This window comes from Acyrthosiphon pisum, chromosome A1, assembly GCF_005508785.2.
Source record: "Acyrthosiphon pisum isolate AL4f chromosome A1, pea_aphid_22Mar2018_4r6ur, whole genome shotgun sequence".
Classification (NCBI taxonomy): Eukaryota; Metazoa; Arthropoda; class Insecta; order Hemiptera; family Aphididae; genus Acyrthosiphon; species Acyrthosiphon pisum.
The window spans coordinates 148,102,998-148,121,023 of NC_042494.1; the positions used below are offsets into that span (position 1 = coordinate 148,102,998).

The 18,026-nt window shown below is 26.9% G+C and overlaps 3 protein-coding genes across 8 annotated transcripts in view; 2 read left to right on the forward strand and 1 right to left on the reverse strand.

Moving 5' to 3' along the window:
* The window catches only part of LOC100166553, a 7,013-nt gene extending 4,210 nt beyond the window's left edge, over positions 1-2,803 (reverse strand). The window contains exons 1-4 of one of the 2 annotated variants that reach the window (XM_001952463.5): positions 2,692-2,803; positions 2,143-2,536; positions 1,617-1,748; positions 109-267 (exon numbers count right to left, since the gene is read on the reverse strand). In XM_001952463.5, the coding sequence (XP_001952498.2) occupies positions 109-267; positions 1,617-1,748; positions 2,143-2,212 (361 nt within the window). In that variant the 5' untranslated portion in view covers positions 2,213-2,536; positions 2,692-2,803. Of the gene's footprint in view, positions 1-108; positions 268-1,304; positions 1,327-1,616; positions 1,749-2,142; positions 2,537-2,691 lie in introns of those variants that run through there. The other variant, XM_029488569.1, reaches the window with a different exon arrangement.
* LOC100168709 (mRNA-decapping enzyme 1B) lies at positions 2,685-7,085 on the forward strand. Of its 4 annotated transcripts, none has more exons than XM_001952453.5 (4): positions 2,685-3,023; positions 3,104-3,598; positions 5,098-5,609; positions 5,748-7,085. In XM_001952453.5, the coding sequence occupies exons 2-4, from the start codon at positions 3,117-3,119 to the stop codon at positions 6,029-6,031; spliced, it is 1,278 nt and encodes a 425-aa protein (XP_001952488.1). In that variant the 5' UTR covers positions 2,685-3,023; positions 3,104-3,116; the 3' UTR covers positions 6,032-7,085. The 4 variants fall into 4 exon arrangements, with proteins under 4 accessions (XP_001952488.1, XP_008183492.1, XP_003244801.1 ...); XM_008185270.3 differs by having other exon boundaries at positions 2,722-3,023; positions 3,088-3,598; positions 5,748-7,083; XM_003244753.4 differs by having other exon boundaries at positions 2,722-3,017; positions 3,088-3,598; positions 5,748-7,083.
* Positions 7,086-10,199: 3,114 nt separating this feature from the next.
* Positions 10,200-16,148, forward strand: LOC100159829 (ubiquitin carboxyl-terminal hydrolase 5). 2 transcript variants are annotated; one of them, XM_001952449.4, is made up of 15 exons: positions 10,200-10,548; positions 11,092-11,217; positions 11,574-11,765; positions 11,830-11,936; positions 12,981-13,171; positions 13,238-13,383; positions 13,452-13,645; positions 13,736-13,807; positions 13,869-14,067; positions 14,131-14,333; positions 14,533-14,652; positions 14,748-14,929; positions 15,007-15,207; positions 15,291-15,491; positions 15,611-16,148. In XM_001952449.4, the coding sequence occupies exons 1-15, from the start codon at positions 10,432-10,434 to the stop codon at positions 15,799-15,801; spliced, it is 2,442 nt and encodes an 813-aa protein (XP_001952484.1). In that variant the 5' UTR covers positions 10,200-10,431; the 3' UTR covers positions 15,802-16,148. The 2 variants fall into 2 exon arrangements, with proteins under 2 accessions (XP_001952484.1, XP_008183493.1); XM_008185271.2 differs by having other exon boundaries at positions 10,240-10,548; positions 11,595-11,765.
* The last annotated feature ends 1,878 nt before the right edge of the window (positions 16,149-18,026 follow it).

Here is an 18,026-nt window from a genome sequence, read left to right on the forward strand (position 1 = left end):
CGACTTTACATACATACATACATACATACATACATACATACATACATACATACATACATACATACATACATATATATACATACACCTATATTATAGTTAAATACTTACAAAGTATCCAGTATAATATACATTGAGCTTTTGTTGTATCGTTAACATTTTGGCGATAAGCTGATAATGCCCAAACTATAAGTTCTTCACAAATGTCATGGGGAATTGATGGTTCTTCTGGTACTAGTGTTAAAAGTATTCGTCTAAAATTTTGTACACCTAAAATAATACTATCAATTATAAAAGTACCTATTTGTTAAAATTTTTAAACTAATTCAACCTAATTATATAATTATATTTATATTTTAGTCAAGTACATACATTAATATATTTTAAATTATTTATTTATTCAGTTCGGGAGGAAGGATATGACCCCCCCCATATGACCCCATAGATATGGCACTGGCTCCATGGACAATCTCAATGACCTACCTAGTACCTAACACTGATCAAGACTTGATGACATGGAGCATCTGGCCTCATCTATATATTTATATAAAAATATAACAAACTCACATTCAACACCGTCTTAACAAAACTCATCAGCCCAAATAGTTATACTATTAAGTATTAGGTCTTTGTCACCATATCTTATTGAACAACCCGCAGGTCACCTTAATTACAATAAAATTATGGATCACTTATATATGACTAACACTAGTTTTTATTCATACTATACCACTTGTCATCTTCGCACATACTAGATCATCATAAGAAACCTACATCATTCCACCTTAATTGTTGACATTGGTAAAGCTCTGACTGAATTAGAACATTCAATTAAACATGTATAACAAATAAAAAAACAAATATGCTAAAAACAAATATAATTGTCTCTTTTCACTATTCTTTGTAGATGGTTTTCTGCGAGATAATGGATAAATATATCGAAGACCGTAACAGTCTCACCAAATGTGTCCTAGCACCAAGGATCACACTGCCAACTTTAAAGGATGCCCAGCATTCAAGTCAGCTATCAAAAAGATTATTTCAGCGATCCCTGATTCTTAATCCTTATTCCCATAATTATCCTAAAATCAAAACATATACAGAAGCTACCAACAACCAAAATTCTCATACAGAACATACTTCCGATACTTCTCTTGCATATTGAATTGCAACTCTAAACTTTTTTATCAGTCCACTATTCCCTTTCTTTTTTCACTTCTAAAGACACTTATCGTCAAAATATTTATCTCTCCTTAATCTATTTTTGTTGAACACTCAATCATAAAAATTGTATTCATTACTATTACCTATTGTTTTTTCTTATAAATATCATTTGAATATTGAAAAATTAATCTCGTAATTTTTTTATAATGGATCTTTTTCCACTATTATAATTATATTTTTTTTTGTTTTTAAATATTTATATCTTGTTTTTATAACTTTCATTTCTTATATTTTGCTAATAATGTGATATCCAATATTTCAATCTTCAGACGGTTTTGCTGTTATAACCTATTGTTTAAATAATATAATTGACAAATGTTGAGCTATGATAGTTAATGCTAGAAGCTATAATAAATTAAAAAATAATAATACATATATGGTACTAGTGTACTTACTTAAATCAACAGTACACAATAATTGACAAACAATATTCATTTCTTCATGAACTAATCCATTGTGTTGGACAATATCTTTAAAATCATTTAGATAATTACTAAATAATACATTAGTTGATAACTTGTTTCTTTCTAAAATAAATACAAAAAAGTTGCAGTTTATGCATTAATAATAGGTATTATGTTTTAGATTAAAAATGTATAAGTAATTACCAATTACTAATTATATAGGTACACAAAATAAATATTATAATGATTACAAGGATATCCCAATTATAAACAACTACCTAAAAGGAATCAACAAGTTATGATACGTTATTTTTTGTAAGTTGTAATTTTGAAGTAAAAAGAAGAGACTTACAAAAACACAAAAAAATTTTGTAAATGTAGGTACTCTGATTTAGGATATACTTGTACACCTTGTAGGTACCTATTGTTTTAAATTAATTACATTTATAACAGAATCAAATGAAAGTAAAAAGAAAACAATTAGTTGCATTTAAGTTAGTTAGTAGATCAAACTTACCAATGCTTTGCGACAATTCTTTGAAAAACATACTACGGTCATAGTAATATTCATCTTCTTGACCACTCATTATTGTGAATTATACTACAACTTACAATAGGTACAGATATGAAGTAAAACAATTTAAATATTAGATAAATAAGTAGTAGTCATGGTAGTAATTGTGGTACATTCACCATTAAAACTGTTGTTTTTCCATTGTAAATTCAACTGTTGAAGTTGCTAATAGATTATTCATTAAAGTTACAACTTACAAGCCCACAGGGTACAGCAGGCTAAGTGCTAACAATTAATAACAAATTACAAATCACAAAATCAAACGCGAAGGCGCGAACTCATTGGTCGGATTCTTAGATACTATAGATAATACCATAGATAGCTGAAAACCATAGACCTATAAAAAAATACAATAATGAAATATAACGAATTTTTGTTATCAAATTTGTCAATATTATCTCTACGCTCGAATACCGTGTTAACGGTAAACTGGTAACAGAATCGTTTGTTTTTCGTTCTTGATTCTCGAAATTCTCCCACTTTTTCACTTACTTATCGTTCGATTCGTTCGGTACTTAGTTGCGTATGGTGCTTACTACTTTGGTTCTTTAACGCTTGCCAGTCACCTCATTTTATTATTTTTGACAATTTGATTAGTTTTTATTGAATATATAATTATTTTTGAAGTTTCCTAAAATATTACTTTACATAGGTAATACCGATAAAATTCCTACCTTTTACACGAGTTGTGACGAACAAAACACAGGACCAGTGAATGTTATCATCGAAAAAATATCATTGAAATGATATAAAAAGAATAACATATTATTGAGTACATTCAAGATTCTACGTTCAGACCTAGTATTTGAAGAACTAGTGTACGGGTATAATTGTTATAAACTAATATTACTGTCTCGTACATTTTTTATTGATCTCCATTTATTTTAGTGTTACCTTTTTATAGTTACACATAAACAATGAGTTACGGCGATTCTGAAGCTAAAATGAATCTTTCTGCTTTGCAAAGAGTAGATCCATATGTTGATAGTATCGTACAGACGGCGGGACACGTCGCTCTGTATTCGTTCAATGCAGAGGCGAATGCATGGCAAAAAACCAATGTAGAAGGGACTTTACACGTGTATACTCGATCTGCTGAACCTTTGCACAGTATTATGATAATGAATAGATTAAATACAAACAATTTGATGGAACCGATTGAAAACGGCCTAGATCTCCAACTTCAAGAGCCATTTTTACTGTACAGAAACTGTGGTGGTTCTATTTATGGTATTTGGTTTTATGACAAGGAAGAATGTGCCAAAATTTCTAATATACTGAAATCATTGATCAAAAGTTTGATAGTAAAACAAAACGATAAAATTAACAAACAAGAAACTGGTTCCACAAAAAGTATTGATCTCGTTTCAATGCTGAGTCGGGCACAAGAGGATTATAGGTAATTATTCAATTTAGACTTGACCCATAGGTGTTATACATACAATGTATCAACTATTCATATTTTAACTTTAAAACACTAAAATATAGATTACTGAAATGTATTATTTTTATGCAGTTATCTAGATAGTCTAATTACCATTCGTTTTCAATTTAAAATACTCAAAATCTAAAGAATTAAGTAAAATCTTAACTTTGGTAGTGCAATTATTAAAATTTGTACCTAGACAAAAATCAAGAAAAAAAATTTTTTTTGCTAGTTCTAACTATAGTAATTTTGAGCTCAAAATGTCGCATTTTTTGTTGAAAGAAGATAATTTAAATTAAATTGATGTACCCAGTGATTCTTCTATCATTGAACCTTCATTATTTCATAAATTAAGTATTTTTGAAAAACATGGTACCTAGTTAAATATTTTTATACTCAACATTTATAAAGTTTTTACTTTTTTCATTGACAACATACAGTCTTAAAGCAGAATATTTTTCAAGTATTTAGATACATAAAATCAAATTTAGGAAGAGTAGTTTTTGAATTACAAGTATAGATGAGCGGAATAGTGGAAAAACATTTAACAGGGTAACTGCGTACCATTTCACTCCCCAAATTTTAAATACTTATAACTAATAAACTACTCTTCCAAAATTCTATTTGTGTCTACCAAAATTGGTACTGAGAAATATAAAATTAAAAAGCAGGTAAGTGGATGTCGCTCTGCTGTACAGTAGATTACAAGTGGGTCATTGTATAATGGATTGTATTAGACTTGAATTCAATGATATAATATCATTGTATAAGAAAAACGATTCTGAGCGGAGACGGTTAGTCAGTCTGGATATTTTATATTTTGTTATTATTTATTTTATGTAATAAGTTGAATAAGTATTAAAATATTATAATTTTTTATTCGTTTCTATGGTGATAAACAAAGCGTTAGAAATTAAAATCCCATTTTTAGCATTTTTTCGTAATTTCTGGTTGTTTTTCCCGTGGCATTAAATAACTATTGAGAAAATCGAAAAATGACCTCTCTAAAGTACCATCTTGATCCAATTTGCTAAAAGATAAGGTACTATATGTTGAAATCGAAGCACTCCTTCTGGAAGAAATTTTGTATACAGGATATAAAAATAAAAAAAAATAAAATAAATAAACACCATTGTAAGAACAATAGTTTCCTCGCTCCGCTCAGAATCTAAAATGTATATTTATTTTACTAATGTTATTTTTTAATTACTAGACACCATTTAAACTTTTTGAAATAATAAGTGTTCAATGATAAAAGAATCACTCGCTATAATATATTTCCATTTTCTGGGTATGATATCAATTGAATATTTTATGAAACTATTCTTTCGATTGGGAAATGAGATGGCATGTCAATGATAATCAAATTACATATTTTTACCCAAACAATTTATGCAGTCCATATATTTTCCAATATTTGATACAAATATTAAACAAATTATAAATTATAATATATTGTGTTGGTTTAATAGGGCCAATAAGACCAGCTCAAAAGGATCTGAAACACCATCCAAAAAAGTTGAAGAAACTGCCCCTCCTCAATGTGTTATGGACTTTTTTGCACAAGCAGGAAGTGGGAAAAATTTCTCTGAAGGATTACCATCATTATCAAGTTATGCAAATACACAAAGTACACAAACTCCAGCTTTAAAAACAGGATCTAATGAATCTATGTTGCACAAGTTGATGGCCAGTCCAATTCATACAGTAGAACAAATTGAAATGCAACAAAGGTCAGCAACACCTAGAACAGATATTTTGGTCGCAACTCATACTGAACAAACTAAGACATGTTCATTCAATAGCATAAAGCCCAGAAGTTTAATAAATCAATTAAATCAACAAGATGAAGATGATACTTCCCATGCTAATCGCAATGGATATCATAGACCGAAAGATATTAAAGATAATTCATTTAGTACATCATTGATTGAAAATTTTCTTAATCAAAGCGATCTATCAGAAAAATCAAATATAGTTATGGGTAAATACTAAATATTATATTTATATTTGTTTAAGTATATTTAAACAATTGCAGTTTACCACAAACTCTTTTTTTTAAATGTTTCATTTTTGTAATAATTATTTAATGATTTAAAAAAAAAATACTTTTATGTTCTAGGTGCATGTATGCCATTAGAATCACAACTTGATTCAGATGAGCTAATGCCACCTACTAGGTTCATATTGGATGACATTGAAGATGAACTAGTTACCTCTTCAGTAAATGCAATGTCAATAACGGAACCTAAACACCGGGAACCAACATCTAATAAATCTAATAATAAATTGGAACCATTAACAAAGAATCAGTTATTACAAGCTTTTGAATACTTATTAAAAAATGATCCAGATTTTATGGTTAAAATACATGAAGGTTATGTCAAGTCATTATTACGGAATTGAGATTATCTATTTGGATTCCATTACTTTAGTACAAGTATGACTATTTCTTTTTGACATTTTGACAAAAATTGCATTATTTTTTGAACAACATATTATATATATTTTTTCCAACCAATAATAGTTTTTAATTGCTACATAAATAATTAAATAAAATAATAATAAAAAAAAAACTATTCCCCATTTTATTTTGTGAATTGATACTATTTTATTATGTACAATGTACATTCTGGCGGTATCTTAGCAATTCGGAACTAATGCATGTACAAATTGAACGTTTTGATTTATATTTTGAAAATTGTAGGTATTTCAAAGTATTATTTTCACTATCAATAATTATTAATTACTCTAATAGTATTTCAATTTTTCGACTGAAAAAAAAAATACAATTATCATTACCAACGGACATATATTTATGCTGTTCATTAATATAGCTGTTTGGTATATTAATTGTACTTAACTATTTTATTTTAAAATTTTAAAAATATAAATACTCCTGGTTTATTTTTATGCCGATTTATTATTTGTTTTATTTAATAAAAAAATTGGGTAACTTCATTGTTATCTATTACAATTAAAACTATTCTTCAAAATTAGACATCTGTATTTTAATTATGTATAATGCTTAGATTATTTTGTAATATGAAGAACCTGTTAAAATTAAGCTTTAAATTATTAGTATAAATTACAAATTTAACACAGCTGTGTATTATGTTTTAATGTTGATACTGTTAATAATGTATGAAAATGTATTGATGCAATTTCACCAATTCAAGTATATTAAAAAAATAAAGTAATGGAATTTTAGTTTTGCTCCAAATAATAATACACAAATACATTATAAAAATTATTTATTATAATTTCTTTTAGAAACCTAAATCATTTTCAAATGGTTTCAAATTCATTGTCCTTTGTATTTATAATATTTTACAAATTTATTGTAAATAGCTTAGAAGCCATCTACCTTTGATTTAGCTCCAAACTGAGATACTATTTTAGAAGATCTGTTGTATAAAATCTTATATTGGCAATTACATTATCAATTTATTTTAATATATGTTGTCTATTACTTTAAATGTATGTATATAAAATTAGATCATTCCTTAGTCAGTTGTACGTTCCATTTGCTATTTGGGATTGTTAATCGTTGTCTGTGGCTAGTTTAAATAAAGCCATACCACAGAATTCTGTGACCGAACTAGGTACCAGTAGAGAGCATAGATAATAAAATGTATTAATAATATATTTATAATATATTTATATTATATAAAGGCTCTTTAGGTACCAGTATAAAGGATAATATTAATAATAATAAACTCTTTATTCGATGGTATAACTGTGGCATTTAAGATTTTAATTGATTATAATAATAATTCTACATTTGTTTTAAAAATTATACAATTTCTTTTATAACATCCTTATTCCTTAATTGAAATATCGAATCAATTAAAATGTAATACATTACAATTGTTTATATTCTAAATGCAGTCTTAAAACTTTCAACTAAAACCTGGAAGACATATATGTTTATATTAATTTCTAGTTATGTTATTATTAGCTTAAGACTTTTTAATATTGTAATGACTAATGAGTAATGGAATACACTCGTGATTGCCTTATAAAATCAATATGTCTAATGTAAAAAAAAGACCAGAATTTAAATTAGACAACAATAACTTACTAGAATTTTGGCAATCAAATACTATGTTTAAGTGTAGTGGTGATGGAGTGTGGGTCAAAATATAATAAATACTTTTTACTAATTGTCTATAAAAATATAGTGTGAGAGGAGGTGGATACCCTTCTATCCCTCAAATAAAGAGAATCAATGATAAATCTATATAATATATTATATGAAAGAAAAACAATATTACAGTAATACATTATTTCCCTTGATGTTTTATAGTATTATAAAGTTCCCTTCAACCCTACCACAGCTGCTGCAGTATAGTTTTATTTTGCGCGTGCTACAACAATACATACGCCTCTTTTGTAATTTAAGTAGTACCTTTGTGAATTTGTTTTCTTTGATTTAGAAATTATTACTTAAAAATGGTTATACAAAAATATAATATATTGGATCTAATATTTATTATACTTGGAGTTAGGACTATTTATCCAAATTATGGACTGATATAATGTTCTAGAAAAAAACCTCTAAAATAATGTATATTGATCGAATTTTGAATCACAGAATTCAAAACTGCCAGAATAAAAAAATCGAAGAAAATATTTAAACAGGATGTAAACTAACTGATTAGAATGTATATCAGTAGAACGTAATAATTAGTGATGGGCAACACCAACTAATGACTAACGGCTTAGTCGGCTTATTGTAAACAATAAGAAAATAAGTCGGTTATTAACACTGACTAATCACTGACAAATAATAAACCAACTAATTTCAAAGGCAGGCAGGGGAAATAATGAGTGCCAAAAGGAATCGGGTGGATCCAAAAAATTTAGATGTTTTAATTTTTTTAAACAAAAATTTAAAAGAATTAGTATAGACATAATATTACTATTGTCTTTTTGGGTTTTATTTAAATAAAAGATAATATTTTATAGAAAGTACTTACAATATTTTTTCTTGTAAAATATATCTAATTATCCTAATGAACCATTAAATAAATTTATTTTTTAGCTTTAAGATAAATATTTATTTTTGGTGGTAATATCATATGTCGACTAATTTCTTCTTTAGTTATTTAGTCGTTTTTCGATAGTTAATAGTCATTAATCGTTTTTTGATAGTGTTAGTCATTAAGTGGTTTTTCGTTAGTTGGTCATGGTAATTGTAACCAACTATTAGTCGGTTTTTTTAAGTGAAATATAACTATAAGTCGGTTATTCAAATTATTCGGTAGTGCCCATCACTAGTAATAATTCAAAAAAATAATACTGCATAAATTCCGCTGGGTGTATACTTCCAGAATGGAATATAATAGATAATCATTTTACACAACGTTGTGATACATTGATGCATAATATAGCTGAAAATATATTCCCAGAATTTATTGACATTTTTAATTGTTAGTTAAAAATTTAAAATTAGTGTTTCAAAATATAATTTTTTTTCAGATCCTCGAAAAAATGTATTGTTGATTTACGCTCAATTTTTTTTATTTCTTCCAACAACAACTTACGTGGAACTTATTGTACCTATTACATTTTAAAGTTATTTGACCAACCGAACATTTTTTTTCAACGAAAATTTTAAAAACTAATAATAATCGAGAAAATTGCATATGCCTATAAAAAGCTCAACATGAGTCAACATATTTTGAAATTATATGCATCTACAGTAATTATTTTTAGAGTTACAGTAAAAACCAAAAATAAATCGATTTTTCGTAAAAAGTGTACTAGATTTACGACATTTCGTATTTAACTTATATGAAAATTATATTTAGGTATTTATTATACACTTATGAAATATTACTTATATATATTTTATACATTATTAAATTATACCACGAAAAAAAATTTTTGAAAAAATATTCACTTGTCTACTTTTTAATCTTTAACTTTAAAAATATTTTAATTTGAAATCAGAAATTTTGAATTTTCTAATTTTTATATAAATTATAATTTTGATTTAAAATTTAAATATTAAGAATAATTAATTTTAATTTTTAACTTTTAAGTGCATTTCTGTATTGCGTGTTACTATTAGGTATAACTTATAAAAGTTAAAAGTTATAAGTTATAAGAATATAATATAAAAAAATATATATATTATCAAAAACGTTATTTGGAAACAATTGGAAAATAACATTTTTAAAAACGTTAATCAAAAACAATATGGAAAAATAACGTTTTTAAAAACGTTAATCAAAAACAATAAAGAAAAATAACGTTTTTAAAAACATTAATCAAAAACGTTTAAAAACGTTAAACAAATACGATATTTTTTAAATCAATAAACAAAAATGAAAACAAAAAATTAAAAACGTTTTCCATCCCTGGACCATTTTGTCAAACTTCAGATGCTTATAACTTATAAGGCACAAGCATAAATTGTGACTGGATTTTTAATAATTTTCAAAATATGTCGTTGTACATTATGAGCTTTGTACTTCTATGACGTAGTAGTATGTGGTTACCACGGTTGTAGATATCTATGCTATGGACCACAATGATAACTCATATTATGTATTTATGTTAGGTTATGAAAATATCCGGTTCTCTTGTTCAAGAGATTTTGTAATTATTATTGTTAAATAGTAAAATACTCTGAAAAGGTTTCTATTTTTTTTTTTTTAGTTCTATTAAACATTTAAGAAATTGGTGGAATTTTAGATGTTTGATATAGGCGTTTTTCATAACCTTTGATAATTTCTTTGTTACTTTGATAGCGCAATTATTTTACCCTGTGAAAAACTAAATTTGTAAAATCGAAAATGGACAGCGATTTTGCTTTAGCTGCTAAGCAAACATTAGAAAACTGTGAAGCAAACGTTCCCCGAGATCACGATCGTGTCTATAAAGACGAATGTCTTTATTCATTTGATTCTCCAGTAAGTATAGAATTTTGCACATATTTGACAAAGAAATGTACGGTAGGTACCGTTTGTTTTTTATACCTAATATGAAAAATTAAAATCCTATAGTTACAGGAATTGTGTTATAATTATTGTACCTACCTTTAGAAGACTATGTCAGTCACAATACTAATGATTTTTAATCTCTCACTAGATACCTATTTTGAATGTAATATTTTTTAATTATTGTAGCTATCTAGGTACCTATTTCGTTATTTATTAATATTAAGATTAATTTTGTATTTTTTTATAAATTAGTTATTTGAACTTCATAAAAATCTATAAATGTTTAAATTTGCGACCTAAAATATAAAACATTGCACAAATTTATGTTTTCCATAATATTAACCTTATAGTTATATCTAATTGAGTATAAAAATGTAAAGTATATTTTAAAACAATAAAGTACCTACCTACACCAGTATCCATGTGATACCTACCTTACAATATTATGTGTTCGTTTTTAAAATTGTTTTATAAAATTTCATATACTTATACCAAATAAATAATGTTTTACAGGATTTTGAGGGTGGCCTTTTTATTTGCTTAAAAACATTTGCTGGGTTTGGGTATGATCATGTTGAACGTCATCATAGAAAAACTGGATGTTCAGTGTTTTTACATATGCTTCGACACAAAATAGAGGTAAGTTAATTGTTACTTATTAAAATTGTAATCTTTTATAAATTGATCATAAAATACTAGTACAGTGAAACCTCTAAATACCTGACGCTCTTGGTCGCAGAAGTTTTTATCGCTATTCAGAGGGTTCAGATTGTAGAATGTTTGTAGTTGATTCCCGAGCAAAGTCAGCTATTGTGAGTTGTCCTTTAGGGACAGTTTTGCTGTAATTAGATACTTTATTAAATACAATATTCTTATTAGAGATATGATTTATATGCAATAAAAATTGTAAAATATTAAAAACAATTTTTTACGTATGTAATATTATTTATTATAATTAGATAGTATTTACCTATCATGTATATATAAATTATTAGGTTGAAACCAAAATGACACAGGTAGGTGATGCTCCAACTGAACGGAAAGTTACTAGACTTGCTATTGGCGTAGATGGTGGATTTGATCCAGATGCTGAAAATAAAAAGTATAAAACAATAGAAGAATATTCTATAGTTATATTACCATCATTTAAATCCTTTCCATTTGAAACTAGTGAATTACCACAGAAAGTAATTATACAGTTGTATTTCAATTTTGATTAAATAATTAACATATTATTTTAATTAATTTCAGGTTATTGATTCTATAAAAGGTATTATTGAAGCTAAATCTGCTAATTATTTAGATGAATTACAAAGTATGTCTAGCACTTGGGATGGTGAAGTTCGACAAAAAACTGGGTATGATATATCAAATCAATAACAAAATCTCTGTTTTAAAAATGCTAGTGTACACTAGCATGTATTGTCTTCGTCTCACAAACTTACAATTCACAACAATTCATTTTACTCTTATCATTTTTAAAATTAGAAAGATTGACATATTATAAAAAAAAAAATATCCCAAAATTGTAGAGCTTTAAAATTCTCATAAATTATTTCATAATTAAAATATGATCTTGCGCAGTGGCACTGATTACCTAATTTATCTATGACATATTATGTCATAGTAAATTTTTTAGATGAAGGACCTACCATAGGGTACTACAGGGGATCCCACTGAGGATCCAGTATTTACGTTAAAACGTAAAAATAAATTATTAAACATTGCATTTTATGTAGGTGTTTTGATTGCATCTAATTTTTTTATTAAAAAAGGTGGCCCCTTGATATGCGATGTCATAGTATATCTTAAACACTTTGGCGCCACTGATCTTGCTATCAAGCGAATCTTTGCTTGTAGTAAAATACTAAAGTAACCAACTTGATTAATATACTCTTACAATACAACTTATTGAATAGATATCTGATATTCTGTCTAAGAGGACGCTACACCCGCATGTGTTTTCTCTGACAAACAAACGTAGAACATAGCAAATTAGCATTCAACAGAACCAATATTGTGTTGTTAGCTTTATATTAGAGTGAATTTACTTATGATCAAATTTAAAGGTAAGAATCTGTTATCTCTTATTAGTGTCTCATGCTATCTTAATTTCTAAGTAAGTTATCAGTGTAAAATATTAAAATATAAAAATATTAATATTTTAAAATAATTACAAGAGATAACAGCTAATGTTCTTACCTTCAAGTTTAATAATAGGTCAATTCACTTTAATATTAAAGTTAACAACATAAATCAATTCTACTGTATGCAAATTTGTTATGTTATATGTTAGTAAGGCGGGGGGCAATACATGCATGTGTATTCTCTTAAAACATAATGTTTTATGGATTTTTATGAGTTTAAGTTTAATAATGTCTATATTTATTTTGATCTAACAGATATGCTGATATAGAACAGTTAAATAATGGGAAAATAATTACTCCCAGTGGTTGGAAGTGTGAATATGATGATTGTGATAAAGTCGATAATCTATGGCTTAATTTGACTGATGGTTCAATTTTTTGTGGTCGAAAGTTTTTTGATGGATCTGGGGGAAATGGACATGCTACTCTTCATTATGAAAAAACTAGTAAAATATTAACTAATTGTTTTAATTTTAATTTATTTTGTATTATTATTATTATTATTATTATAGAATATCCTTTGGCTGTTAAACTTGGTACTATTACAAAAGATGGTAAAGGAGATGTATACAGTTATCCAGAAGATGATATGGTAGAAAATCCAAATTTAGTCAAACATCTTTCACATTTTGGTATTAATATTTCTGCTTTGGAAAAGGTAATATTGTTTATATACGATTGAAAATTAATTAAATATAGTAATTTTCTTATAATATTAAATTATAGACTGAAAAATCAATGGTAGAATTAGAATTAGCTTTAAACCAAAAGGTTGGTGAATGGGCAACATTACAAGAGAGTGGAAGTGATTTAAAACCAATTTTTGGTCCTGGTTACACAGGTATTCACAATTTGGGAAATTCTTGTTACATGAATAGTATCATACAAGTTTTATTTTCTATACCGGATTTTACCCATAAGTACGTAATTATTTATGTTGATTTAATATCCATAAATCTAATATTCATATATTTATTTTTTGTCATTTAATATGAATATTTTTTTTATAGGTACTATTTAGGTTCAAAAGAAATATTTGAAATGTGCCAAACCAACCCCACTGAAAATTTCGACGTACAAATGTATGTTGATTATTATAATAATCAAATATTTTTACATTTAATTAAATAAATTGTTTTTTAGGGCAAAATTAGCCCATGGTCTATGTTCAGGAAAATATTCAACGCCACCTACAGAAGTTGTTGAAGGAAAAAAATATTGGCATCATGGTATTAGACCAACTACTTTTAAATCGTTGATCGGCAAAGGACATCCCGAGTTTGCTACAAAGAAACAGCAAGATGCACAAGAATTTTTTTTGTATTTCTTGTCAATGATTGGGGTATTTACGTACATTTATTTAAAAAAGTAATAATCTTTTATACAATTTTACTAATGTTTTTAGCGCTATTGTCAACGTTCTCAAAACCCAGTCGAATGTTTCAAATTTAGTATTGAAGAACGTTTTCAATGTTCAACTACAGGAGAAGTTGATTACAGCTATAGACCAGAATACTGTTTGCCATTGTCCATTTCACTTGACGATATTGTTAACAAAGCTGAAGTCGAAGCTTTTAAGCAAAAACAAGCTGAAAACGATAATAAAGAGTATATTAATGATTAATTTTAATGTTGCTAAATATTTTTACTTAACTAAAATTAACTTTTTAAAATACACTTTAAAAGTATTAGATTTTTATTAGAAACTATAAATAAAGTTAAATGATTGTTGTTTACTTAAAAAAAATAAGAATTCTTTCAAATCAAAAATAATAATATAATGTAACGAATAATTATTTGTTTTTAGCGTAAGTGAAGTAGTTCGGCCAAAATTGAAATTTGCATCTTGTTTAAATTCTTTTGCCCAGCCAGAAGTCATTGAAGAATTCTTCAATACTACATTGAACCAGAGAACTACTGCAGAAAAGTATGTAATGTTGGCTTTATGCTTTAATTTTTATAGTGTATACATTTGTTTGATGTTTTAAATCTTTAATAATAATATACCCACTTGAATACAAGGATTACAAGATTTGCTACATTTCCTGATTACCTCATGATACATTTAAAAAAATTTACACTTCGTCAAGATTGGACTCCTATTAAGTTGGATGTATCTGTTGAAATGCCTGAGGATATGGACATAGAATATCTAAGAGGACATGGTGCACAAGAGGGGGAAAACCTTATGGCAGAAACTATAGGTGTGCAATTAATTATGAAGACATTGTTAGCATGTGATATGTTGTGTTGTTATCATAAACATTATTATGTTTTTTAGAACCTCCACCAGTGTATGTGTACGATGAAAATATTATGTCTGAATTAACAAATATGGGATTTCCTCCAGAAGCATGCAAGCGTGCAATGTATTTCACAAGAAATAAAAGTCTCAACGATGCTACAAATTGGCTTATGGAACATATATCAGATCATGATTTCTCAGAACCCTTTGAACTACCAGGGACGAAAATTAATTCAGGTCAGAAAGTTTCTTCTATTTTTAATTGTTTTCTTACGTTTCAGTTTTAATTGAATTAAATAATTTTCATTTTTCTTCTTTAGAATTTTTGCCTAATGAAGAAGCAGCTGCTATGATAATGTCAATGGGTTTTGAACGAAACCATGTAATTGCTGCTTTGAAAGCCACTGAAAACAATCTAGATCGTGCTCTTGACTGGATAATGAGTCATGGACCAGAAGAGATACTCCCAGCGGAAGAAACAGCAACAAATACAATTTGTAAACCTAGAGATGGAAAAGGAAGTAAGTGAAGATAAAAACAATTTAATGTAACATTTTGTCCGCTTAATGTCTTTAAGAAATATGATTTTTCATTTTTGTATTACATTTTATAATACTGATCGCAATATTTTTAATTTCAGTATATAAGTTGTTTGCATTTATATCTCACATGGGCAGTTCTTCCACGGTTGGACATTATGTTTGCCATATAAAAAAGGAAGGACGTTGGGTAATATTCAATGATGAAAAAGTAGCAGTTTCTCAAAATCCCCCAACTGATTTAGGTTACTTATATGTTTATAAAAGAATGTCTAATGATCAGGTTATGTGATGTTATTTTATTATAATATATCATGAAGTATAATTTTAATTTATTTTTTTTTAAATTCTATTATGAATTTTTGTATAAAGTTTTATATTACTTATATTACTGGATAATTTTTTTTATGAAGATGATTTGTGTAAATTGTAGTCAGAAGTATTTTCTGATGACAATGCTTATAAAATTAAATTAAATACATGTAATTCATTAAATATTAACATTGAAATCTAAGCTCAATGCTTACAACTAAAAAAGTTAAGTTAAGTAGTTATTTATTTATACCTTTATTAATTTTTCTGTAGACGCGAATAATTTAATATAATACATTTTAAATAAACAAGAACTTGAAATCATAATTGATAAAGGTACTTTTCTGTTATTGTGACCACACAATTTATACTGATCAGGTAATATATATTAATTGGGTAGCGGCATCGTAAACGATCTACACATAGGTCATAACTCATAACTAGAGCTTGGATTTATATGCATTTGCATATTTGTACTAAATGTATGCTCGTCTAGGGGGTTCTAAAACGTCCACGGTTCATCTCACACTGAATTTAAACACCAAATTTTATATTGCATATTTTGCATATTTAGAGGATTATTGCATATTGGTTCATAAATGCATATAACATGCATATTTAATGGGTTTTTAATAAATTACCTATTTTATTTAAAATAAATATATTTTAGTAATTTTAAAAGAGAAATAAAATTGTTGACAGGGTTCTTACTAAAATATTCTTAAAATAATGTCATTTTTGCATTACTTCATGAGATCGGAGCACGTTAAGATAATATTATATTAACAACAATAAATCACATACACCACCCGCATTTCAGCATACTATGTTGTTACTTCGACATGCACAAAGAATAAGGCAGTAACTCAATTTTATATATTTTTTTTATAACTAATAATATTTACAGATGATTTTATTTTTTTTTATTTTGATTCTTTTTTTTAAGTTTTCTGAGAGATTTAGACATTGTATTTTAAACAATCTAAAATATGAAAAAATGAAGATTATAAAATATTGCACTGGTTTTTTAAAGTATTAAATGTTTAACTATTTAAATATTCTTTTGTTTCTGATAGAATATCTAGTAGGTACCTACTTTCCTTGGTGTAAAAAGGTGTTTTTTTTTTTTTTTTTATAAAGTTTGTTTTCATAGCTAAGATTTAAAACTGTAATAAAAGATTTCACATAAGTTTTTCTACCTAAAACAAAAAAAAATATTGCATAAACCGAATATACATTCTCAATTTTCCATGCGTGGTACAATTTTCAAATTAGTTTAACTGTATTTGAGCTATTTATAGCCATGATAATTTTTTCAAATTATTTTCTATCACGCTTTCTTCCAAAAGTTTTCGATGACAGTTGTGCGAATCCTATCGTATTGCCGAGCACTAAAATGAAAGTCCCAAAGAGTGCCAGGCGGTAAAGTGGGAAACCCAAAAGAGCCGGGTGGTAAAATGGAAATCCCCAACTGAGCACAAATCACGCGTATCCTCTGCCTGTAAGTCCTAATCATGGCCAGAGCCATCCCTACCCTACATAATGCATTACCTTTACCGTGATTACATTTTTTTTAATTTTATTTTAATATACTCATAATTATTATTTATACAGAAATCTGTACCTACCACGGTCCTTACAAAATATAAACTTTTGGTTACATCTTATACCTATTCAGAATATAACCTCCATGCATGACGCTTAAAATAAATAAAACCAAATCGTATTTCTTTCATGTAATACATAGGCAAAACTAGACCAATATTTTTAGGAATGCACAAATTATAAAGATTTCCTGTATAATTTCTCCTTCACACTGAATATCTATAACAATCATTTAAAATGTATATTTATGTACTACCTATATTTTTTATATTTTTGTTGAACAGTTACAGTGAATACTAAATTATGACTACTATATAATTTTTCGGCCAGTAAATTGTATTTAAATGATTTAAACTAGAATTAGAATAGCATTAAACAGGAATTCTTAGATCGTTAATTTCTTAATCAGTAGTTTTTTTAAATACTACATGTACTATGGACCTAAGTAGGGGCAGTGTTTGTGGAGAGCTAACCTACTTGGTATTAACTTTTTGTATCGTGTGTTGGCCGCAAACACAATATAAACAAATTATTCACATTTATTATTATAATAAATAATAAATCTAAAATTGACTCTGCTGTCTCGGCCCTCACTAATAT